Source organism: Hemiscyllium ocellatum, chromosome 20 (genome assembly GCF_020745735.1).
Source record: "Hemiscyllium ocellatum isolate sHemOce1 chromosome 20, sHemOce1.pat.X.cur, whole genome shotgun sequence".
Taxonomy (NCBI): Eukaryota; Metazoa; Chordata; class Chondrichthyes; order Orectolobiformes; family Hemiscylliidae; genus Hemiscyllium; species Hemiscyllium ocellatum.
The window spans coordinates 45,795,930-45,822,440 of record NC_083420.1 but is presented as its reverse complement, the minus strand read 5'-3'; the positions used below and the strand labels follow the sequence as shown (position 1 = coordinate 45,822,440).

The 26,511-nt window shown below is 42.3% G+C and overlaps 1 protein-coding gene across 3 annotated transcripts in view; it reads left to right on the top strand.

The window, feature by feature from the left end:
- Positions 1 to 20,666, top strand: part of LOC132825235 (complement C1q tumor necrosis factor-related protein 1-like) — a 46,488-nt gene extending 25,822 nt beyond the window's left edge. For all 3 annotated transcript variants that reach the window (XM_060840318.1, XM_060840315.1, XM_060840316.1), the window contains exons 2-3: positions 13,575 to 13,822; positions 18,998 to 20,666. In XM_060840318.1, coding sequence (XP_060696301.1) covers positions 13,594 to 13,822; positions 18,998 to 19,551 — 783 coding nt within the window. In that variant the 5' untranslated portion in view covers positions 13,575 to 13,593 and the 3' untranslated portion in view covers positions 19,552 to 20,666. The remainder of the gene's footprint in view (positions 1 to 13,574; positions 13,823 to 18,997) is intronic.
- Positions 20,667 to 26,511: the final 5,845 nt, after the last annotated feature.

Here is a 26,511-nt window from a genome sequence, read left to right as displayed (position 1 = left end):
GAAGGGCCTGTTTCCACACTCTAAGTAATCTAATCTAATCTAATATCGACCCCCGGGCTAGGGCTGCCATATCCCAGCAAGGATTTTTACATCCACTGTAATAATGAGGGAGAATTTTACTCTGCAGTGGTCACCCAAGACCACGGTAGCAGGAGAAGGCCCGTAGGGTACTACTGAACTCATGAAGGGCCAGGAGTCACGGGGTTACCCAGGTGCATAGCAGCCTTAGACTGTGCTAGGGTTAGCGAGCCTATAGTAATGACAGGGAATGTCATGCCCCACAGTAAACACACCTTAGTAGAGATGCTAAACACAGGGAAACTGAGGGCCGTCTCTAATATGAGAAGGGCAAAGTGTGAGGCCATTCATTAACCCCAAAGCAGTCCATGGTAATAGGGATATGGGAGAAAACCTAGCTGAGTGAACTCTAGACATGGGGAACCGCTCAATTGTGGCGATATAGATGGGGATGAGGGTAGAGGGAGAGTAAAGGATACCCCCCCCTAGACACAGCTGAGGAGACCCCTTTGTGGATGGGTCATGAAAATACATAGCAGGGTCGACCCGATCAGGATGGGCTGTGGTAAATGATAAGTTAGAAACAGTTATGTCTGGGGGGATTGATGGAAGTCAGTTCACACAGGTAGCAGAACTGGTAGCACTCACCAAAGCACTGGAACCAGCAAAAAGGAAAAATTGTGAATATATATATACGAACAGTCAAAATGCCTTTGGTGTAGTCCATGACTACATGGTGGCATGGGGTAGAAGAGGGTTCACCACCGCGGGAGGAATCCCTATCAGACACCAATTAAGAATTCAGGCACTCTTGCAGGCCAGTGAACAGCAAAAGAGGCTGCAGTAATAAAAATAAAAGCCCATCAAAAGGAGCCAACAAAAGAGAATCCAAGTTGGCGAAAATTCAAAGGAAACCAGGCAGCAGCCCTTGAACAAGAAGCCATTGATGAGGCTGCAATAGCCACGATTTAATTAGCAAAAGATGCTATTCAAATTCAACAGCTACAGGAGGACACCCCACAGGAAGAGAGGGAGCAATGTAAACTGCAAGGGACATTCAAAGGGGAGGATGATGTCTGGAGGTGAGCAGACAAGGTGGTGGCACCAGTGTACATACAGAATACATTGCTTGAGCTGCACCACGGGCTCTCTCATACAGGCAGAGAGGCCATGATAGCAAGCCTAGGGAGAGTGTGGTGGTGGAAGGAAATGGGAAGAGATGTGGCCAAGTCATGTACCGCAAATGCATGATTTCTGCATAACCCAGGGAGACCCATAAAAGTTACGATGGGACACCAGCCCACACCAAGGGGACCCTGGGAACACCTTCAGATAGATTTTACAGGGCCACTACCACTCTCCTGTGGGAAAACATACTGCCTGGTCACCAAAGCACTGGAACTAGCAAAAGGATTATAGCAGTATATATACAGGACAGTCAACATGCCTTCAGTGTAGTCCCTGACTCTATGGTGGTATGGGATAGAGGCATTTCCGACCAAAAGCTGCACTGCGACCACTGTAGCCAGAATATTAGGGGAGGAGATAATCCCCAAAGTGGGGGTATCCCTCCTGATCGATTCTGACCAATGGACACATTTTACATGCAAGTTCATGAAGACTCTCTGCCAATTACTTGGCATTAGAGAAAAATTTCACATTCCCTATCAACCCCAGAGCTCAGGGATGGTAGAGAGATTGAATAGAACACTCAAAAATACTTTAGCTAAGGCTGTACAAAACTCAGGTAGAGCATGGGCTGAGGTGCTGCCAGCCATACTGATGAAATTGAGAGCCACCACGAATTTGGCAACCAGGCTAACACCATCTGAATTAATGACCAGCCGAGCAATGCAACTGCCAGAGACAATAATCACAGATGGCACCGATGTGGGTCCACTCAAAGACAAAATTTGGCGAGATAAAAGGATTCTGGGTAATCCAAGAAGGAGGACAGGAAAAATTTCGGGCTGTAAGAGCTGCTCCTTTTTTTGAGGTATTTTAGGTTGGAGGTGATTTTCTCGAATTCCAGGAGCAGCAATTACTGTTTTATAAGCTGTTGCATTGTTTTGGAACTTTGGGGGAAAAAAATGTCAAAACAACAGCAGTTTTAAAAGGGAGAAGAGCAGAAAAAGGAAGCACATGGTGAGGACAGCGCAGGAGAGAGAGAGAGAGAGAGAGAGAGAGAGAGGGAGAGAGAGAGAGAGAGAGAGAAAAGCTGCAGTAGTGAGTATAGTGAATACAGGGAGAACTAGCCATTTCGATACAGAACAGGCTCAAAGGTAGAAGACAGAGGGTGGTGGAGGAGGGTTGTTTTTCAGACTGGAGGCCTGTGACCAGTGCAGTACCACACGGATTTGTGCTGAGCCCTCTACTTTTTGTCATTTACATAAATGATTTGGATGTGACCATAAGAGGTACAGTTAGTAAGTTTGCCGTTGACACCAAAATTGGAGGTGTAGTGGATAGTGAAGAGAGTTACCTCAGATTACAACAGGATCTGGACCAGATGGGCCAATGGGCTGAGAAGTGGCAGATGGAGTTTAATTCAGATAAATGCGAGGTGCTGCATTTTGGGAAATCAAATCTTAGCAGGACTTATGCACTTAATGGTAAGGTCCTAGGGAGTGTTGCTGAACAAAGAAACCTTGGAGTGCAGGTTCATAGCTCCTTGAAAGTGAAGTCGCAGGTAGATAGGATAGTGAAGAAGGCGTTTGGTATGTTTTCCTTTATTGGTCAGAGTATTGAGTACATGAGTTGAGAGGTCATGTTGCAGCTGTACAGGACATTGGTTAGGCCAGTGTTGGAATATAGTGTGCAATTCTGGTCTCCTTCCTATCAGAAAGATGTTGTGAAACTTGAAATGGTTCAGAAAAGATGTAAAAGGATGTTGCCAGCGTTGGAGGATCTGAACTATAGGGAGAGGCTGAACAGGCTGGCGCTGTTTTCCCTGGAGCGTTGGAGGCTGAGGGGTGACCTTATAGAGGTTTACAAAATTATGAGGGGCATGAATAGGATAAAAATACAAAGTCTTTTCCCTGGGGTCAGGGAGTCAAGAACTAGAGGGCATAGGTTTAGGGTGAGAGGGAAAAGATATAAAAGAGACCTAAGGGGCAACTTTTTCACGCAGAGGGTGGTACGTGTATGGAATGAGCTCCAGAGGATGTGGTGGAGGCTGGTACAATTGTAACATTTAAGAGGCATTTGGATGGGGATATGAATAGGAAGTGTTTGGAGCGATATGGGCCAGGTGCTGGCAGGTGGGACTAGATTGGATTGGGATATCTGGTCGGCATGGACGGGTTGGACCAAGGGGTCTGTTTCCATGCTGTACATCTCTATGACTCTATGTGATAGAATTAAGTGCCCAATTGAAAATGATGCAGTAATCTGAAATTGATAAACAGAACAAAAAGGACAAGACAGGGGAATTGGAAATCTTCCCTGAGATCCCAGCAGCAGAAAGCCGTGTACTGGTGCAAGCACTGCCCGACAAACCAGGCTTTGCTCCAAAATGGAATGGACCATACGACATGGTAATAAGTGGGACACCTGGGCCTGCAAAGATATTAAAGGAAAAGACACATGGAAGGACTGGACCCAATTAATACTGTTTAAAGACTCCTGTGACCAAACTAATGTCATTGTCCATTCCCCAGGTGCAGACAGGAATGGTGGACAACACAATCATCCCAAGGGTAGTACCAAAAACATAACAGAACAAACCATACAGCACGACTGCACCTCCTGACAAAAACAAAGACTTTGACTGATAACTTTATTTCAACTGCAAAATGTATATATCTGTCTGTATTTCACTGTGTTTAAGTGTCTCGACTGTTGAGAGCATGTCAGGATTTCAAGATAATCTCTTCTATAAAACCCACCTAAATTTACATGGGAACTGAAATATCTGCTACCCACTGGCGCAATCAGTGGAATCACTTGTGACCTGTATGCAATAGACATCTCAGGAGTGCCGTATAAAGGCAGATAAGAAAATACAAACGGGGACTCCAGGGTAGATGTGTGCAGCTGGGCAGGACCACCGGCCCATGGGGCCAGGCCCGCCAACCTAGGGAAGAGAAGACCCATTTAAAACCTGGTAATTACCCACTCTGTTTCACAAGGCAGGGTTGGGGATGTGTTTATGCCCTGGTTCCCAAAAATGACTCATGCATCCAGATACAGTGCACTTATCAGTACTGTATGGTCACTAGGAGACAGTTTACCTACACCTGCACCGAGCAGGTGTGCTTGGATGTGACCGCGGGCAGACAATTTATATTATGGTCAGTGCAATGGCACCCATGTCAGCTCTGCCACATGGATATATCCGTTCAACACTTCCAGCTGGGGATGGACACCCAGGGGATCAGGGCGACATGGGTGGACAGACAAGTGGAAGGACAGGACAATGTCAGTTGCCGAGCAGCGAAGGGATTTGTTTTTCTACTTAAGGAGACTTATGCGACAGACGCACCAGACCTTCCATACCTGTTCACGATAGGGACAATTGCACCATTTACTGTACCATGACCAGCGAGGGACATGTTTGGAGAAGGATAGTGACCCGTTCCATCAGTCAGGACTCGCAGGTCCCCACCACTTTGGGGTCATCATTGAGATATGGATTCTTGGGATCTCTATTTTTGGGAGACGCAGCAGGGGTCGTCAGCACTAAAAACTGAAATTACCATGTATGTGGTCTGGCTATATTAGGCAATAATACCCCAAAAGCTCTGGAAGCAATTAATGGAGAGTTGGCTGAACTTAGACTCTAGACACAGCAGACATGTTACTCAGTGGATTATTAATTAGCACAACAAGGGAGCGTTTGTACAATAATTGGTGCCAATTGTATCACCCATGTTATTGATGCCTCTTATAACATTAAAGAAGCCATCAAGAATGGTTGAGACCAGCTTGATTATTTTCGACAGGGAGTCACAATTACAGACAGCTGGCTAAGTTCGTTGGGAGGTAAATGTTGGGGACCATATTCGGCACACAGGATAGTTCTCCTCATTGCACTCATGTTGGTATTCAGTGTGGATCTTGGATGGTTAAAGCTCTGCTGTAAGGCGTTACTGATGAGAATTGTGCCGCAGTGAGTGTCACCACGGAAGAACCCCCAATGAAATTGGCCCCCCTCAAGAGGAGAAACTCCTAGAGATGACCTACCTCTGCATGTAAATTAGTGGTTTGTGGCAGATCTCCAAAATTGCCTCCTTGACCACAATGGGAGGAGTGAAGTGGTCAACTTATGGTTCAGTGGCCATCTTGTGTGTCTAGTATCACCTTGCCCCATGGAAGATGGTTGTGAGCGTTGGGTATGCTATATATCACTTGGATAGCACAGTGGAAATAAGGCCCCTTTCTTCTCAGAGTCAGCACCAAAAGTAAAAATTTTATAAAAGTAAGCAAAATTCCTCAATTTACCTTTCTTTTAAATCCAAGCAAAAGAAAGCAGGGATCAAACCCACAACCATCACCATCTGGGAAGTCAAGAGCAATAGATTGACAGGAATGCCACCACCTCCAAGCCACTCACACCCTAACTTGGAAATATATCGTTGTTTCTTCAGTGTCTCTGAGTCAAAATCCGAGAATTCCCTCCCAAATGAGATTGTTGATTTACCATCACCAAATCAAGAAAGCAGCTGAAAATCCCTTCGGAGAAGTCAACATTCAAATAAGCCAAGTATCTGGATGTTAACACGTGACCATAAGCCACAAGCCTCTGTACTGTAGCACTCAAGGCGTAGGTTCTGAGTAGAGATGTCTCTGTATGTGTTAGCTTTGTTATAAATAAACCCAGCAGAGGTCTTCAAGTAAATGGAACACTCCAGAAGGAACAGGCATGACAGGTTGGCACAGAGAGAATTACACCTATGGAAGTAGACATTTCTCATGCCAAAAAATGACAGGACATGTGCGTGGATCCATGTGACAAATTCCCTTTCCTGAAAAATACCTGCTTCAGTTTCACATGAAAAGATGCAATTTGTCATCAATCTGAAACAATAGCACAGCCAGTTCATGTTGCGTTATTCATTTCAAGCGCCTTCCTGTTCTGCTCTTCCCACTCTGACAATAGAAGCAACTTGCTGAAATGAAAAGTAGCTCACCCCGATCCAGTACATAGTAAGAAGGATACATTCAGTTCAAAGGTCACATTTTTTTAGTTGTGACCTGACATAGTAAGCTGCTTAAGTTTCTGTTTCCTGCTATCTGTTATTGTCTTGTCCCAAGCTACGACCTCTACAAAAATGCAATAAGTAGCATGCTTCTGGTTGCAAAAAATGCTGTCGCCTTGTACTTTGAGAGTTTAAAGATCTGAGTTCAGTTTTTTAAAAAAAATCTTTATTTTGGCAGATTGAATGAGCATGATATTCTTCCAAAATTATGCAGGAGGAGGAGCCTCATTTATACAGCAAGCATATCCTAAGCTTGGGAGGAATGCAGCATGCGATTAAATATCTGAGGATCATGTTTGGAATTGGTCTTTTTTGCCCTCCAAATATGAGAGCGCATGAGACAAGATTAGCACAGAAGGCCATTAATGGGCTGAGAAAGAAAAGAATCAGTAATGACAGGATGGTGGCCAGATTTACTGCAGCTGCTGGTTACCTGAGGCAATAAAGGCTGGAGATAGGCCAAATAAGGCCATTTTCAAAATGTAACTGTGTTGTAGATAACCAGAAACAGAGCTATGCACTGAGTAAGGATAATACCCATTGACCACACGGACGAGAGAAGACATTAAATGACCTTGGTGTAAAATATTAAGGAGGGATGAGGGAAATGATTTAGGGGAAGAAGTTATGAAGAGCACCGAGATAAAGAAAGAGCCACTTTGAGAGTAATCAAAGATGTGAAGGAGACACTGGAAGTGATAGAGGGGCTAAGGAGCGAGCAAGAACTTCAGAAACTGGCAAAGTGAAGCAAGTCCCAGCATGTCAGCTGCCTGCTGTGCTAAAGGAAGAACAAGGACCTGAATTTAGAATGTGTGTATATATAGAGAATGTGTCATGGATTACTGTCGGTTTGGATGAATATTTCATTGAATGAATCTTGGTGCATACTCACCTGGGATGCAGAGGTGTCAGCGGGTTGTATTTATAGTGCTTTAAAGGTTGTTCAGTGACAGAAACCGAAGTTTCATGAGCACAGGCAAATTAGTTGCAGCTGCTTTATCATTGAATTCTGATGGGAATATCATCTGTAAAATTCTGCTTGACTGTGTCGCAAGTGCTGGCACCAAGGAAACTTGAAACTTCAGAAGAATTCACCGGACATTCAGGACTACTGTAAGTAGCACTGTCTGACTGTAAGGGCACTAGCATGTGTGCATGCTGGAAACATGCTCAGTGGGCAGATTCCTGACATCAAACAGCATCCGAGTTGGCATCTGATTTGCCAGTTTGGACCCTCCAGGTTCAGTTAATGCTTTCTCTTAATCATTCTCAGATGAACATGTGTTCAGCTGCATGAGGAATCCATGCCATGAATGCTAAATAAAGGGAACACACTTTGACTTTGAGTCACTTTTGAATTCCCCTTGCTGCTCTGTTCAATATTGCTAGAAATTCAGACGTTTTTGATTCAAGGCAAACATGAGAACGTGAGCAGACCATTCAGCCCATCAAGCCTGCTTATCATTTAGTTTAATCATGGATAATGGTTTACCTCAATACCACTCTGTCATATGATTTCTATGCCCCTTGATATTTATTAATTTAGAGAAATTCATTTTCTTGAGTTTTTGGAAGGGTGCTGAAATTTGACAAGGATATCAGAGGAGATACATGGGGTTGGGGGCGCTGTCAGGATAAAGTCTGCTTCAGTCACCTATAGTTCCTCTCAGAGCTACAGTGTGACCTGGAAAAGGAGCATAGGCAGCAGAGAAGGGAGGCTGTGTGTAGAGAGAGGAAGAGGAGGGCCCACAGGAGAAGGTCATAGCTACCAAGGGTTTGCAGATCTGCAAGTCAGCTGAAGTCAGTGTCCGAGGCAGCCTGCATTCCCAAGGAGGTGGTCACTACAGTGTGGAAAGAGGGAGTTCAACCAATTCCGTCTGTACCAATGATCCAAAGAGTGTCCCACCCTATCCCTGTAACCACACATTTCCCATGGCTAACCATCTAACCTGCACAACCTTGGACACAATGGGCAACTTACCATAGCCAAACATCTAATCTACACATCATCGAACTGTGAGAGGAAACTGGAGCACCTGGAGGAAACCCACACAGAGAGTCACCCAGGGCTGGAATCAAACTTGGATCCCTGATGCTTTGAGGCAGCAGTGCTCACCAGGTGTAGTATGACTGAGGAGTAATACAAAATATGTGCTAGAGTAAAACAATATCCTTCTTTGGTTTTACACCTACTAGTTACACGAAAATGACACCATCCTTCCACGGAGAAGCATTTAACACAGGCCTCCAAGATCAAAGATTCTGTTGGCCCTATTTCAGGCACAACTTCATCTTTATCATTGCTGACCTTCAATCAGTCATGGTACCATTCGTGAAAATGGAAACACAACCCAGTTATAAATAGGTCGTAGCCGATCTATACCAGAACCCCATTTATCCTACTTTGCTCCACACTCCTTGTATCAATCTAAGGAATACCAACTTCAGTTGAGGCACCATAGTGAGTTAGAGAGAATGAGTTCCAAATTTTTGTGATATTTTGAAAAAGATCTGAAGCAGTGAGTACAGATGAAGTAAATGAATGTTGTAACCAGCTTCCCAGGATACACGTAGTATCAAAGGAGCTCCTCCATAGTTGAACAATTCATTTTACAAGCCCACCCAACTTTACTTTCCATCGACATTGAAAGAAAATAAAATCAGGAGTGATATAAGACCAATTCACTACCACCCTCTGTTGCTGTATGTACCACGATCAATCACATCTCTTAAAGCTTTTCAAGGAGCCAAATTCCAGGGTCAGCTTCTTTGGTATATTCTTCAGGATATGCTCTGTCCCAGCTGTACAACCTTATGTTCCTCATTAAGGAAAAAGAGTGCTTACTGGGGGGTTGCAAGATCTTGACTATAATCAAGGGGGACATAAATCTAAATGTGATAACTATACAGGAGTGTCTCTGCTATCTGCCATAGAGAAAATCATTGCAAGGATTCTTTCAACCATCAGCTCCCAGAGAGTGAGCAACACCATCCAGAGTCACATTGCTGTTTTCTCCAATTGAGAGGCACCACAGACATCATTTTCACTGGACAGCAAATTACAGGAAAATATGACAAGCAAAACCAATTACTGTCCAAAGTCGTTCATGACCCACATGAAAACCTGTGCTGGTTTACGGTTGTCCTCAGAAACTTGTCACAATTTTCCACTCCGACCAACTGCACAATGACATGTTAGCTTTGATTCTCACCAACAAATCTCCACAATCCCTAAACCCAGCGAATACAGGGATAACACAAGGCTGTACCATTGCACCAGCTCTCTGCTCCATTTCCCTCTCTTCAGTGCTGCATCTCACTCTATTAAATTATCCACAGGTGTGGAGGTAATTGACAGAGCAAACAGGAAGCTATTCAACCTATGAAGCTTTCAACTCAAAATGAAAGCCACTCCAACCTCAGTCATTGAACTTCAGAAAACTGATGACCTTTTATATTGCACACTCTCAGAAACTGAGCTCCAGACATTGTCTATTTCTTGTCTGAACCATGTGAGAAATGGATCTTTCACAAAACACCAGGAAAACTAATGTCCTCCTCCAACCCATTCCCACAGTAAAACACCTCTATTAAATAAGATCAAAAGTGAGATTGTGGCCAAGGTGCATAATTTTCTCTGTATTGGTAGGCTTGGCTTGATGGAAGCCTAATTGGATGATGAAATTCAAATTCAATTCCAGTATGCCAGCTCTACCTTTGGTTGACTGAGGAGAAGATTAGAGCACAGCAGTTCAGGCAGCATGCGAGGAGCAGGAAAATCGACCTTTCAGGCAAAAGCCCTTCAGACATTGTCTATTCCTTTTCTGAACCATGTGAGAAATGGATCTTTCTGTCGATTTTCCTGCTCCTTGGATGCTGCCTGACCTGCTGTGCTTTTCCAGCACCACTCTAATCTAGACTCTGATCTCTAGTATCTGCAGTCCTCACTTTCGCCTGAGAAGAAGATTATTTGAGGATCTGTATCTCTATCCCAAGACTAAGTGATCTGTGTGCTCCTATTTAACTCGGCCACTTGGGCAATCTTAAGCAGGTACTGGATCCACTGAAAAAGCTCCAAAACACGGTGTCTTTGCAAGATGCTCTAAATCTGGTGACAATGAACACAGTCCAACAGCAATGTCTTCTTTTAAGCCAAAATACCAGCAAAGAGACTCTAATCACACAAAATAAGCTGGGTCTGATATTTCATTTGTGTGTCTGATATCAAACTTCCTCTGCAACTGCTGACCATGTCAGGTGACTCCCAGGAAATGAATGGAAATATTTTCGAGATGTCCTTAAAACAACCTTAAAGAGCCCAAATATCTCATGACTTGGGGACATGCTGGCTTGTGAACAATGAAATGGAGAATGCCTCGGGCATAGCGAGAGACTTCATTGGGAAAGTGCAGAGTTGAATAATCTATCACTTTAACCCTTCAAGTGTCACCTGTTCTGCATGTGGCAAAGTCTACAGATTGCGCATTGGATCAATCAGAAATCTCCGAACGGATAGAACTGGACTGAAAACAAGCTATCCTGGATCTCAAGAGATTATCTAAGAAGAAGAAATGTAGGAACTTCATGGTTCTCAAACAGCAGGTGCGAGAGACAAATTAGGGTAATTTCTGATATGATAACATCTCATTTTGAGGATGGTGAGCTCACAAGAATAGTTATAATAATGTGACAAAATGATAGACATTACATTGTTTTGACAAATAGAGTCATCAACAAATACGGGAAGTTTGTCATTGAACAGGTTGAAAAGAAGGTATTAGATGGTTTTCTATATTTCATTATTACACTTCTACAATATAACACATTCAGCAGTCAAAACAATTCAGCCCTTTCTTTACTAAATGAAGTGGAACAAATGTTCTCCTGATATCAGTCTATAATCTTCACAAAATGTGTTGCCCTTTCCCCATTTAAAAAGAAAGTCTTAAATCCCTGTTCTTATGAATGTGTACAGCCTTTGCCTCAGGGTATGAAAGCCAGACAATGAAGTGAGTCTGTAAATGTTGTTTTCCAAATTGTGTTTGGAATCGGTTCTTCCCTTTGATTGTCAGCAGGATTGTTTTCTTTGCAACGTTTGGCAGATGTCACAACTTGAGTTCATTGCCATCAGCATTGATTGCTTCTAAGTGAACAAAGACTATCCGCAAGATAATTTTGCATCGCCTGCAAAACATATTTCAAAAATGCCCTTTAGTTTTTCTCTTTTAATAACAACCAAACCCACAATTGTACTTTACAACTGTAATATAGTACCAGCCTTTATTTTAAATTCTGAGAATTTTTGATATTGAACAAAACAAATCCCATTGACATATAAGAAGCTCATGGATTTTATTTTAAACGGCTTATCATATTATCAAGCACAAACCACATTAATTGTAGATTCTCTTCAGTCTTTTAATCTGAGCAAAGATACTGGAAAAGTTTCATTGTCCTCTCTTCATCCCAAAGGATGGCTGGCAGATGTTGCTTAGTTGGCAGGCTTCTTCTTCTGAGCTGGAAGATGTAGGCTGAAGTCCCATTCCATCAACTTGAGCACAAGCATCTGGACTGACAGTCTATAGACTCATAGAGTGATAAAGCACTGAAACAGACCCTATGGTCCAACAGTGCAGGTATGAGGGAGTGTTGTGTTGTCCAGAGATGTGAGTGCTGTTGGTTCTACATATCCTTTAAGGTGAATTGAAAGATCTCATGATGTGTTTATATAAAAGGGTAGGGATATAACTCCCTCACTGTTGTGAACAATATAATATATACCATATAAGTCGGTTCTGCTATAATGCACGTTTCTTCAATATGAATTGGTTATAATGTGATTGAAGAATTTAGACCATTATTTGTAGAACGTGAACTTTCCTTACCTGTATGGCTGTAACGATTCTGGTCCCATTGGTTTAAATGATACTGTTATTATGCGATTTTCTTATAATGCGGGATCATATGGGAACTGAACTATTATATTATATCAGAATAGACTGCATATGTGGCATTGTGCTGTGAACAAATTACTTACTGGCTCTCCGATACTGCAACAGTGACTCTACTTCAGATTGGTATTTAATTGGTCGTAATGTGCTCTGGGGCATCCAGAAGTGTGAAGTAAATGGGAGCCTTCCTTTCAAGTGAAACCCACACTGCATGGACCAGCAAACATGTAGAAGTGATCACAGAGCTGCATCAATATTATTGATGAAGGTTTTATTCATTTTGTGCTTGTGGATAAAAATAATCTTTGCTTTTTTTCCATTTATTCATTGTGGAGATGTAAGTGCCATTGGAAAGGCTGGCATTTAATGCCTGTTTCTGGTCCATTAGTGATGGTGTTGAGCATTCATCTTGAACAACTGCAATCACATTAGTCAAGGTATCTCTCATGGTTTGTCACACTTAAAAAACAGCGAACCCACACGCAGGATGTTGCAAGTGTGTTCGATAGCCTTTGTCCCAGAGTTGCAAATTTAGATTTGGTATGTTCTTCAAAGTAACATCCCATGATCTCAAGCACCCAACCACTCAAACCCACCATCAGTCACCTGACACACCATGGTGTCCCTCCTTCCCCTACCAATTGGTAATATTTGGCTGTCAATTCATCCATTTCTTCCCCATCATCAATCTTCTGATGACTTTCTAAAAATTGACTCATTTTGTGGGACATGGGCATAGCTGGCTAGTTAGCATTTACTGTCTTTCCCCAGTTGTCCTTGAGAAAATGGTGACGACCTGCCTCCTCAAAACACTGCAGTCCATGTGCTGTGGGTTGACCCCCAATGCCATTATGGAGGGAACTTCAGGATTTTGACCTAGCGACAGTGAAGGAACACCAATATATTCCCAAGTAAGGATAGTGAGTGGCTTGGAGGGGAATTTGAAGGTAATGATGTTCCCCTATATTTGCTGCCCATGTCCTTCCAGGTGGAAGTGGTTGCGGGTTTGGAAGGTGCGGTCTGAGGATCATTGGTGATTTTCTGCAGTGCATCTTGTAGATAGTGCGCTCTGCTGCTACTGAATACCGATAGTGGAGGGAGTGGATGCTTGTGGATGTGGTGTCAATCAAGTGGGTTGCTTTGACCTGGATGGTGTCAAGCTTCTTGAATGTTGTTGAGGCTGCACTCATCCAGACCAGTGTGGAGTATTCCATCACCTTCCTGACTTGTGCCTTGTAGACTCATTTTTTGAATACAGCTATAATCTTTCTCCAAGGATTTTTGCTTGTAGCTATACAATGGTCGTAAATGCGTGGACAATCCAGGAGAGTTGGTCACCTCATCCTATTTTATGCATATTGCCAAGGGTAAATGTTGATTATTTTCTGTATCTTCCCCTGCACAGGCTATTCTGCTTTTGAAGAATGAAGGCTTCCATTGCTCTGATTGTTTCCTTACTAGCTGCTATGGCCTCGTCCAAAAGAATTCACTTTAAAAAGCAGACGCTCCAATCTTCATGTGTCCGATGCTGCGGTCCTTTGGAGAAGCCAATGTATCTGTACGGACTGTCGTCTAGCCAAAGGATGGCAAGTGACCATCCCACCTACCCAATTCCTGAGATCAAGCCGAAGATAGACATGACTATACTAAAAGGTAAGGGCTAGGAATTTCTTGACTGCTGGCTTTTTGGCAAACAAGTCTGATTTTAGCACCAAAATGTCATTTGTTCTACATCCATTCTCGTGTCGTGAGCCACACCAGTCACCATTTTATAACGTGGGAGAATGTGAGATTGTGCACTTTGACAGGAAGAATACAAGATCTGAACATTATTTAATGGAAAAAGACTGAGGAAAGCTATGGAACAGAGGATTTGGAAGTCCTTGTAAGTGAAAAATAAAAAGCTAGCATCCAAATTCAGCCGGTAATAGAGAAGGTAAATGAAATGGTGACTTTATTTCAAAGGGAATGGTGAATTAAAGTGGGGAGATTTTGCACAAGCCACTAGGTGCTAGTCAGACCTCAGCTGGAACACTGTGAATAGTTTTGGGTCCATTATCTGTGGAAAGATATATGGTATTGGAGGCAGTCCAAAGAAGGTTTACTTGGCTGATACCACGCTGTCTTATAAGGTGAAATTAAATAGATTGGAGTTGTACGTATTGGATTGGAGAAGAATTAGAAACAACTTTATTGAAGCATGCAAGATTCTTAGGGGACCTGACAGAGTAGATGCAGGAAGGTTGTTTCCCCTTCAGGGAGACTCTAGGGCAAGAGGGCATCGCCTCATGATAAGGGCTTGTATACTTAAAACAAAGACATAGAACATTGAACATTACAGCGCAGTACAGGCCCTTCGGCCCTTGATGTTGCACCGACCTGTGAAACCAATCTAAAGCCCATCTAACCTACACTATTCCATTATCATCCATATGTTTATCCAGTGACCATTTAAATGCCCCTAATGTTGGTGAGTCCACTACTGTTGCAGGCAGCGCATTCTGAGTAAAGAACCTACTTCTGACATTTGTCCTATATATAATCACTCCTCAATTTAAGGCTATGTCCCCTCATGCTAGCCATCACCACCCAAGGAAAAAGGCTCTCACTGTCTACCCTATATAATCCTCTGATCATCTTGTATGCCTCTATTAAGTCACCTTTTAACCTTCTTCTCTCTTAATGAAAACAGCTTCCAGTCCCTCAGCCTTTCCTCGTAACATCTTCCCCCCATCCCAGGCAACATCCTGGTATGGAGGAATTTCTTCTTTCAGAGGATAGTGAATCTGTGGAACTCTTTACTACAGAGAGCTGTTGAGGGTGCATCAATAGATATATTGGCGGAGAGAGGACAGATTTTTTAATTGGTAAGGAAATCAAGGGCTAAGGGGAAAAAGCAGGAAAGTGGAGCTGGGGATTCTAAGATGAGACATGATCTAACTGAATTGTGGAACATGCATAATGGATTAAATGACCTGCTTCTGGTCTTATTTTGGAAAAGATGTTAGTGTGTGCCGGGGGTGTTTCATTGAGGTATCCACTATTGTTTTGGAGCTCAATGTTCCAGCTAATGCTGTCCCTTAAGAACACATTTCCAGCAGCAGGAAGAACCCTTCAACAACTCTATCTAAAGAGATCAGCAGCGGCTTTTGTTACTGATTGAATTTTCCTGCCTATCACTATGATTCTAGCTGTGCTTGGTGGTTTCTTGAACTCCAGTGCAGCATAAGCTCACAGAGTTTTGTCCTGACTTCAACAATTCAGCACAAACCATTTGTTTCTGGACATTGATGCCATAACGTGCATTACCCAGTGACTGCTGCATGATGGGGAGATAGATCAGGCCAATTTCTGGAAGAGATGGAGGAAGGGGTGAAGACTCTGATCACAATGACAAGCCCTGTTTATTCAGAGACAATTTGAATATCAGTGAGCAACAAAGGGAGCTGTCTGCATTTCAGTGAAGCTGTCCTGGTGAAATCTGCCAGTACCTGCAGATAAAACTGGAGCTTCCGAGTGGGATGAGGGTGGCATTGTAGTAACAGTGAGGAGGACCATGATCATGAACTTTAATACTTCTTCCTTTACATTACACACTGTGGTCTTGTGATTTACAGTGTCTTCCAGATTTCCTTCACTATTGCTTAAGGAACATCATTTAAAACCTCATAATCCAAGTCAGCTGAATAGATCTCTGCTCTCTTAGCAGACAGAGTGAGTGGAAAGAACAATGGCTTTGTGAGGATTGCAGGCTGCTTCACAGCTTGCGATACCATTTACTGAATGCACATCACCCTGAGTGCTCCACTTGTCAACTCTGAAAAGTATTGTGACTGAAAGGGATTCCATTCTCTTGATATACACTGGGTAGGTCTGAACTGACGAACAGGGTAGTGTTCAGCATCTTGCTAGTCACATTCTGTGGCACCCACATTTGAATCAGCACCACAAACCAGAGGGTGGCTACTTGGGAGACAAGAGCAATCCTTTGAGGACGTGTGACTCGAGCGCAGAATGCACCCGAACTTGGGCTGGCACATAATCTGAAATCAAACAGATCTGTGATGTGCCTCTGCTGTCTGAATTTGATGGAGTCCCGCAGTGCTCAGTGGAACCTGTGCCAAGACATTTGGTGGTTAATTTCATACTGCACAACCTCACTGCCACGAGGACAAAGAGCTTTCCACCCCATACCCAGTATATGGCAGCAGCAGGAAGATAAGCAGGGAGAGGAGGAGGAAGTCAGAATCATCTGGACAGCACTTTCTGCCCAGATTGTCTGTGACTGAATTATTTGAGTACGATAGCAGTAAATGCAATTAACAACACGCCCATTCTCCATTCCCCAACAGTTCCATACCTTATTTTCCTGCTGTACCACAGCCATATGATTCCATGAAAGCATTGATCAGAGCGACACACGTCAGTACTTGTGGGGGCAAAGCCCCACCTTCAGTTTGTGAATATCATCCATTGTGTTGTCTGGCATTGCCACCAGAGGAAATGAGAAAGGTTTATAACAAAGCTGGAAGCTCAAAACTGGGCATCCAGGAGGATCACTCTCAGCAGCAGTAGCATCCCGACCTACCGTAACCCCACACTACCATTACCATTGAAGTGATCAACCCTGTTCCAATGAGTCATGGAGTCATAGAACCATACAACACGGAAACTGACCCTTTAGTCCAACTCTGTGCCAACCAGGTATCCAAACTTAACTAGTTCTGTTTGCCTGCATTTGGTCCATATCCTTTTAAACCTTTCCTACTTCTATACCTGTCCAAATGTCTTTTAAATGTTGTCAATGTACCTGCCTCTACCACTTCCACTGGCAGTTCATTCCCTACACCCACCACCCCGGGGTTGAAAAAGTTGCCTCTCAGGTTCCTTTTAAACCTTTTCCCTCTCGACTTAAGCTGACGTCCTCTAGTTTTGGACTCCCCTACTCTTGGCTATTCACCTCATCTATGCCCCTCATGATTTTATAAAACTCTGTAAATAAGAACATGCTAGGAGGAGTACCAGGCATATCAAAAAATGAGGTACCAACCTGAGTAAGTTTCAACATAGAGCTACAAGTATGTTCATCAGTGAAAGCAGTATGCAACAGAATTTAGCAAACTCACAACCAACAGATCAGATCAATGCCTGCAATCCTGCTGCATTCATCTGTGAATAGTCATGAGCAATGAAACAGTTAAACCAAGGAGGAGGCTCCACACAATATACATTCTTCATGAGGTAGCTCAGCACATCTGTACAAAAATAAGACAATGCTGAAGCCTTTACAACCATCTTCAGCCAGAAGAGCTGATGAAAAATCCACTTCTGCCTCCTCCTCCGGTCCACAACATCACAGACACCAATCTTCAAACAATTTGATTTGCTTCATGTTGATATCAAACAATAAAGCTGAAGAAACTGGATAAAGAAAAGGCCTTAAGCCTTGACAGCATTGAGGTTGTGCTACTGAAGACTATAGATCCTCCATACTCTGGTTGTTCAGTGAAGCTACTTCACCGAGATCAATGTGGAAAATTACCCAGGTGTGTCCTGTGAATAAAAATTAGGTCAAATCCATTCCTATTAATGACGGAACCATCAGAAGAAAGTGAGGACTGCAGATGCTGGAGATCAGAGTCAGAAAGTGTGGCACTGGAAAACCAGAGCTGGTCAAGCAGCATCCAAGGAGCAGGAAAGTCGACTTTTCGAGTGAAATATCTTCATCAGAAATGTCAGCTGTGCTTTTCCAGCATTGCACTTTTTGACAACTGACCCATCAGTCTACTTTCAGTCAACAGCAAAGTGGTGGAAAGTGGTGGAAAGTGGTCTTCGACAGCACTATCAAGTAGTACTTTAAAAGCAACAGCTTGCTCAGCTGAGGCCTGGTTTGGGTTCTACTGTTGTTTTTGGTTCTAGCTTCATTTCAGCTTGGGTCAAAATATGAACCAAACAGCTGAATTCCAGTTATTGTCACTTCATGGTAGCATGTGACCAAGTGTGGCCTCACAAAACCAAGGGCATCGGAAATCAGAAGCTAAACACTCTACTGGTTGGAGTCATACCCAGCACAAAAGGAGATGGTTGTGGCTATTGGAGAACAATACACATTGTCACAGGTCCTTTGGCCCATGAAGCCTTCATCAATTCCTAATCTTTCTTTAGATCTGCCTCTTATTGCCCACACATAGTTTCTGTCACTCTGTTTACCTTCCGTTCATGTGTGTATCAAGATATGCCTGCTTCCACCACCTCCATTGGCAGTGCATTCCAGACATTTACCACCCTCTGTGTGAAAAGCTTTCCCTGCACTTCTCCCCTAAACCTTTCTCCTCTCACCTTGAACTTGTGCCCTCTTGTAGTTGACCTTTCCACCATGGAAAAAAAATTCCTCTGACTGTCCGTCCTATCTATGCCTCTCATAATTTTGTAGACCTTTATCAGGTCGCCCCTCAACCTCTGTCTTTCTAGTGAAAACAATTCGAGTTTATCCAAGCTCTCCTCATGACCAAAACCCTTCAGAACTTCAATGTCTTTCCAGCATCCTGGATCAAATTGTGCAATCCCTGCAAAACTTTGGATGGCTTTTGTTGTCCAATTTTCAGATGGTGAGGATAGGCTTTTCTCTACTTCCAGTCTGGGGTCAGCACACGTAGCTGATCTGGTAAGTCACAATTAAACATAGTGGCAGGAGCACATTGCAGAGCATGAAAGCCAGTCTGGACTGGCTGGTCTGTTTCCCTGCTATGGTTCAATGTAATTCCATGTAATATTCACATCTCCTGAAAAAAATGCTAACGCAAATTGAACATTATTCTCTTTATACAGGCTCCAAAGGAGAGAAGGGGGAGAGAGGAATGCCAGGCAAAATAGGAAAAGCAGGTCCCAATGGTTCCATTGGTCTTACTGGCATCAAGGGGGACAAAGGACAAGCAGGCATTCCTGGTCATAACTGCAAGCAACATTATGCAGCATTCTCGGTTGGTCGCAGGAAGGGGATCCAGAGCAAAGAGCTTCAACCTCAGTTGATCTTTGACACAGAGTTTGTCAACCTCCACCACCATTTCAACATGTTCACTGGCAGGTTCTACTGCTACGTACCAGGGGTTTACTTCTTCAATCTCAACGTGCACACCTGGAACTTTAAGGAAACCTACCTTCACCTCATGCGCAATGATGAGGAGGTGGTGATCTTGTATGCTCAACCCAGTGACCGCAGCATCATGCAGAGTCAGAGTGTGATGCTGGATCTAAGTGAGAATGATGAGGTATGGGTGCGCCTTTACCAGGAGAACAGGGAAAACGCTATTTACAGTGGCGCAGGCGATATCTACATCACATTCAATGGCTATTTAATCAAGGCAGCAGTAGAATCAGGTTAGAAGGAGCAGCCAGCAATGCACTGTTCCATCATTCAAACTAAATTATGGTGAAAAACATGACATCGTGAGGACAGGTTTGATAGATGAGACAGTATTCATTTGAGGAAGATTAAAGGGTGATTTAATTGAGGTGTTCAAGATGATTAAAGGAGGTGATAGGAAGTTAGAGAGAAGCAAATTCCTTTGGTGGAAGAGTCCAAAACAAAGTGAGTGTAACCTTAATGTTAGGATTAGGCCATTCTGGGGTGATGTTTGTGAAGCTCTTTTCCCATGAGGATCTGTCAGTCTCAGTCTTGAACATTTTAACTGACTTCCAGAATTTACTGGTTTTTGGAGGAAAGGATTCCAGATTTCCATGACCCTTTTCAATAAAAGTGCTTCCTTGTCTATAACCTGAATACCTAACTCTAATTTTATCTAGCCAGCATTTTGAACCTTACTGTGTTCAGACAGTGCTCACAATCTGGGTTCTGGCAAAGGTCATGAAGCTGATTCATTCACTCTTTTTCTCATTCTGCTGAAGCTTCCTGACCTGCTGAGCATTTTCAACTTTCGCTTTAGATTTTGAGTATCTGCAGTGTTTTGAATTTCTTTTAGTTCATGTGACCTTACTTCATCCCCCTTTGTCTTTCTACTTTCCCCAAATAAGATTTCAGAGTATTGACTGACTGTAGGAAATTGCGGATACATGAACATTTGAAAACAAGAATAAACCTTTCAAATTAGGGTGTTTCATCAAGAGACAGTTTAGGTAGGTCAGTAAGCAGGGGTTGCTGAGTGAATGGAACTTAGTCCGCAGTGCTTTGCATGTCCTCAAGCTGGATTCCAGTGGATAAGTCAATGACATTGTCATTGAATCCATTTATATAATTAGAAAATGACTAATTTAAATAGCTGCCCATTGAAGTGGTGGATCATACCTAACTCACTATCCAGTATGACACACATTTATATTCTTATATACATGTTACTTTTCCTGTTATAAAAGAGGACCATGTGTGTTTTTCTTTGACTATCAGTAGCCTGTTAGTAGCTCCAGGGAAGTTTCACTTTCCCTGGTCTTTATGTTCATATGTTATTATTGTGGCACTACTGCAAAAAGAAGAATTATAGTAATTAAGCTACTCAGATTTCAGAAGCAGCTTTGTTCTTGTAATACAGTACTATTTCTGTACAACAGGATAAATATTTCAAAGCCACTCAATTAAAAGCAAAGATTTTAAATCTTTTTACTGTTTATCTATCCTAATTTTATTCATTAACTTTGCATTAGACTGTGTCAAAAGAAAAGTCAATGAGATTTTAAACTGAGGCCTTGACTGCCCAGGCTGAGGTGCACCTGAATACTCCCATGGCATTGTTTTAAAAGGGAGCAGGGAAATGTTCCCTGATGTCCAAGATTCCACTTATCCTTCGATTTATACTTAATGTGCTTTTTGTTTTCTAAATTATCCAGTTGTGATCACATTTTTAAATTGCAGGAGCTTGCTATGCATGAACTGGCTGCCGTCTTTCCGACATTACAACACTGACTGCTTCAAAACTCCTTCAGTGGCTATAAAGCATGTGGCATTACCTGAGCTCCTATGAGCGACTAAATTTATAAGTGTTCCCTGCTTGTCATTCACCATGAGGTATCATGAGCTCCTTTAACTTCATTTATTTTGCTGCGCTCCCATGTTTCAATTTGCCTGCTGTTTTACCTAGAAAACAGAAAGGCCCTACAGTCTAGGTAATTGTAATTTGTTTCAGAGAAGCCATATATTGTCCATATCCAAATTTAGGTCATCACTAAATTTCCCTGTAAGTTTAATCTCATTACTAACTCAAGGGATACCACAACACATTTTTCACCATTTCAAAAGCCTTCTGTCCTTGAATCAATTGCATGCAACATATGCCTCCTGTATCCCTTCGATCCAAGGGTTTCAGTTTTGTTAACATGCTTATGATAGACATGATTATAGACAAGTATTATAGACATGATTTTGTCATTCTTTGTCATTTAAAAATGTTACAGAATAGGAAGGACAGCCAATGTGTAAAGATACCCTTTGGAAATCCTCAGAATAACCTCAGACTTAGGTGAGTAAAGCCACTGCAGAGTAAATGAAGTTAACAAGCAATGCTATGATTATTGGATTGGTGAAGACACTGGCCCTGAATAAAACATGGAATTTTGCAATCACCGATGTAATATTTTGAGCAAAATAGTGTCAACATGTACTGTATAAAGTTCTGTGTTAGGAAATAATAGAATAAGTGAGATCTCCAAGTTATTGTGCCATTTCCTTTGTTGCTCTACTAAAGCTTTTGGTGTTCAATGAAGGAGATCTAGCTACTAAACCAAATTGGACAGTAGGGAGGTTAAATTCTTTTTCAGCACATTAGCTGTTGTATTTGAATCTGCTTAAGTTGGATTAAACAACAAATAATAATTTTAAAGCAAAACTATTTGAACAAAAACTTGCATTTCTGGAGCATCTGTAATCTGGTAAAATAGTCCAAAGTATTGAATTGAATTGAATTGAATTGAATTAAATTTATTGTCACGTATACCGAGGCACAGTGAAAAGCTTTGTCTTGCGAGCAATACAAGCAGGTCACATAGTTAAGTAACATAGATAAGTAAATAATAGGTAAACAACTGCAAAAACAAAAACACAGGTCCTGGCGAATATTAAGAGCTTGTGAGTCCATTTAGTATTCTAACAACAGTAGGGTAGAAACTATTACGAAACAGGCTGGTGCGTGTGTTCAGGCTTCTCCCTTCTCCCTGATGGTAGAGGTTTTAGAAAAACATTGCCAGGGTGGGATCGATCTTTGAGAATACTGGTGACGTTTCCTTGACGGAGGGCCTGGTAGATGAATTCTATAGATGGGAGGTTGGCCTTTGTGATTATCCGGGCTGAGTTCACCATTCTCTGTAACTGTCTCTGATCTTGAATGGTACAGTTGCCATACCAGGTAGTGATACATCCAGACAGAATGCTCTCAATGGCGCACGTATAAAAGTTGGCAAGGGTATTCACTGTCATGCCAAATTTCCTCAGCTGTCTGAGGAAGAAGAGACGTTGTTGGGCCTTTGTAAACAGTGCGTCCACATGAAGAGTCCAAGAAAGCTTGTTGTTGATGACCACTCCCAGGACCTTGACAGTCTCACACTTGTTCCACCTCTGTGCTGTTAATGGTTAGTGTGGTATGAATAACATCTTGCCGAAAGTCAATAATGAGTTACTTGGTTTTGTTAGCATTGAGAGCTCGGTTGTTCTCAGTGCACCATTTTTCCAGGTCTTTTACATTCCACCTACAGTCTGTTTCATCGCCATCTGAGATTTGACTAACTATGGTGGTGTCATCAGTGAACTTGTAAATGGCATTAGTCTGGTATTTGGTGACCCTGTAATGGGTATAGAGTGAGTACAGTTGGGGGCTGAGTACACGTTCCTGGGGGTGCTCCAGTGTTGAGTGTTAGTGAGAATGAAATATTGTTCGCAATCTTCACTGATTGTGGCCTGTGGGTCAGGAAACTGAGGATCCGGTTGTAGAGAGTGGGGCTGAGTTTGAAATCACTAAATTTAGTAATCAGTCTCGAGGAGATAATAGTTTTGAAGGCTGAACTGTAGTCATTGAGTATGATTCTTATGTAGCTGTTCTTGGTGTCAAAATGTTCTAGAGAGGAGTGAAGTACTTAAAAGGAGCATAATCAGACATAATTAATAGTAGGCCAGACTTATAGTAATGGTTTTGTATGAATTGTTAATCTGGACCTTTTGTACTGATAGTTATATGAGTGATGAACTGCAGAATAATGTGCTTTGGCACTGTGCAAAAAGATGACTAATCACTGTACTCACATTTCCTATTGTATAATCACATTTCTTCACAGTAGCCTAGAGTTATAAAACCACATGGCTTCACAAATCACATTGAATCCTAAGATATAGTGCAACCACAAAAGTATAATCCTGTCAAAACACTTGCATGTACAGCATGCAAATATAATATGAGAGCTCTATCTCACTCATGGAATGGGCCACTGCTGCAGGTGCATGGAAGCATTCAATCTGCATGGTTGCTCATCTCCTCTGAGATGATGGACAATTAATACTCATCCCATCAGCATTAAGACATTTTTATTAGTGATTCATTGAAATTTATTTTCATAAAATTCATTCTTAATCTTTTGCATCCTGATTTTTTTTGAAGAATTAAAAATGTGGGAAGTTTCCTTTCCTTAGAATATATATTTTCATAATCTAGTAAGACACTCAAAAATGTGGTATGAATTCAGACCTTTTATCTTGTGTGCACTGGGAAAGAACATAACAAGAAGAGCAGGTCATCGGCCCTTCAACCCATTCCCCATTCATCAGCTACCATTCACAACAAGGGTTGATTCATGTTAGGGATAGATAAGATTGGGATTCAATTTCAACAGTCGTCAAAAGATGGAAGTACGTGAAGAAATGAACAAGTTTTAAGTTCTTGGAAGATTGCGTATTTTACTCCACTTAATCCCTGCATGCACTAGTATGAAATGCTCCTCTGTTATTGAGGTGGTAACCTTGGTGTTGTGCATGACTTATGAAACATTGCAGGAGTCTAAGATCTTTTGAAGATTACTGCATGATGAATATTCTATTGACTATTTACACTGTTAGACTTAACATAAGGTGCACATGGTAGTATCCCCTGATTTAGCTTACCTTTTACATATTTAAGCATTAGCCCTTTACTCCACATCCTCCCTGCAAGCTCTGTCCTTATATCCAGTATGTACAGCTCCTAACTTCCTACCCAAATAGAGCATTTAGTGTGACCTCCCAATTAAAAAGTGTAAACAATGTCAACTCACTACAACTGGATTGAGACAGCCCTAGTTTTATGTATGACTTGTGCAGTTGGCAGAAAGAGGTAACTCTCACCCATGGGTCAATGCTGCATTTAACCTCAGGAGAAAGTATTGAGTTCCAAACCAGTGTAACTGCAAGGCTTTACCACTCCTTCTGCCTCCTCTTCCACAGTCTCCTCCACAGTTTCCATCTGTCTTATCATCATCTCTAGGCAAGATAAAAGGCTGAACTACTACAATAAAGTCCTCATTTATTTTAATCCTCATTAGCATCAAATATATTAACCTTGGTCCTTCCAAAACCACACAGCATTGTGTTAAATGGCAAACCAAAACTGATAGGCAAAATGTCAGCATCTTCATCAGACTGCCTCACCTGCTCTCAGAATAAAAGGTGGTAATTAGCTGGTGGGATGGGTGGGGTTGATGTTCTCCCAATTATTCCTTTTTTACAGAACTTAGCTGAAATCCATTTGATCTCTTCTCAAACATCCAGGGAATCATGCCCCTGAATTGTACCCGACAGCCTTGATTATCCCAGCAGAGCAAAGTCACCAGAGGTTTTATCAGTTGGGAGGCAATGGCTCTGAGAATCCTCTTATTGACTATGGATCCTTTGAAGTCTCGTGGTGTCATGTTAAACATGGGCAAGGAAACCTCCTTCTGATCTGCCGCATCTGATGAATGAGTCCTTCTCCATGTTTAACATCTCTTGAAATAGGATAGACTCAGAACAAATCCAGCAACTCGAATTGGGCTTGAGGTGGTGTTGCAGGTCATCAACAATTATGGAGCCATTATCTCATGGTGTATACATATCCCATTCTTCTAATACCAAAAAGGTCTTGTGACACAGTGTTAATGTCCCTACCTCTGGTCCAGAATGTATGAGTTCCATGTCCACCTCATGGAGTTGCATCGTGCCGTCTCTGAAGAGATAGATAAAATAATTCTATACATACATTCTTGTCAGGGTATCCTGTCTGCTTCGGCGAGGACTGTGCTTGAGCATGGCAGGTGCAGCACCAGATATGATTAAAAAGAAGATGCCAACTTGGTGAAGCTATCACACAGGTCTACATGCATGCCATACAATGGATGATGGACAGAGATAAATAATCCTCTACCATGAGGCAGATGTAAGTCCTGCGTGCCTACTGGTCATGATAGGCAACAATTTCCCATGCTATCAAGGTAGCACTTGACCAAGTATGGCAATAGGTAGTGCCAATAAAAATGGAAATTAGACAAAACACTCCATTGCCTGCAATCACACATGACACAAAAGAAGATGGTTGTGGCTAATGGAGGCCTCCAGATATTAAAACAAGAGCACTTTGGGGTAGTGTCCTAGGCCCAACCATCTTCAGCAGCCCCATCTGTGGCTATCTGTCCTGCATAATATCAGAAGTGAGGATGATTGCTCATGATTGCATTGTGTTCAGCACCATTTGCATCTCCTCAGATATTGGAATAGTCCATGTCTGCATGCAGCATGACAGAATACAGGCTTGGGATGGTAAGTGACAAATAATATTCAGACTACAGAAATGTCACATATTGCCAACAATTGCAAATGTAATAATCTCTCCTTGACATTCAATGGCATTACCATCACTGAATCCTCCATCATCAGTGTCCTGAGAAGTTATCAATGACTAGAAGCCAAACTACACCAGACATATATTATGGCTATAAGAACAGGTCAGAGATTTGGAATTTTGCACAAATTAGTCCCTCTCCTGCTCATCAAAACCTGTCAACCACCTACAAGTCAGGCTTGTGATAGGATACTCTCCACTTCCCTGATGGGTGCTGCTCTAAAGAGGCTCAACACAATAAACATGAAAGAAGCCTGATGGAATCGGACCCACCCTAAACATTAATTAAACATACACCACTGATGTGTAGTGACAGCACTGTGTTTCATATACAAGATGCAGTGAAGCAATGTGCCAAAATGCTTTCACAAATACTTTGCAAACCTTCAACTTCTGCTCCTTAGGGCAGCAGACACCTGCAACATTAGAACACCATCAAGTCCAAATTTCCCTCCATACTCAGAATCCTGACTTGGAATTATATCATTGTTTCTTTACTGTTGC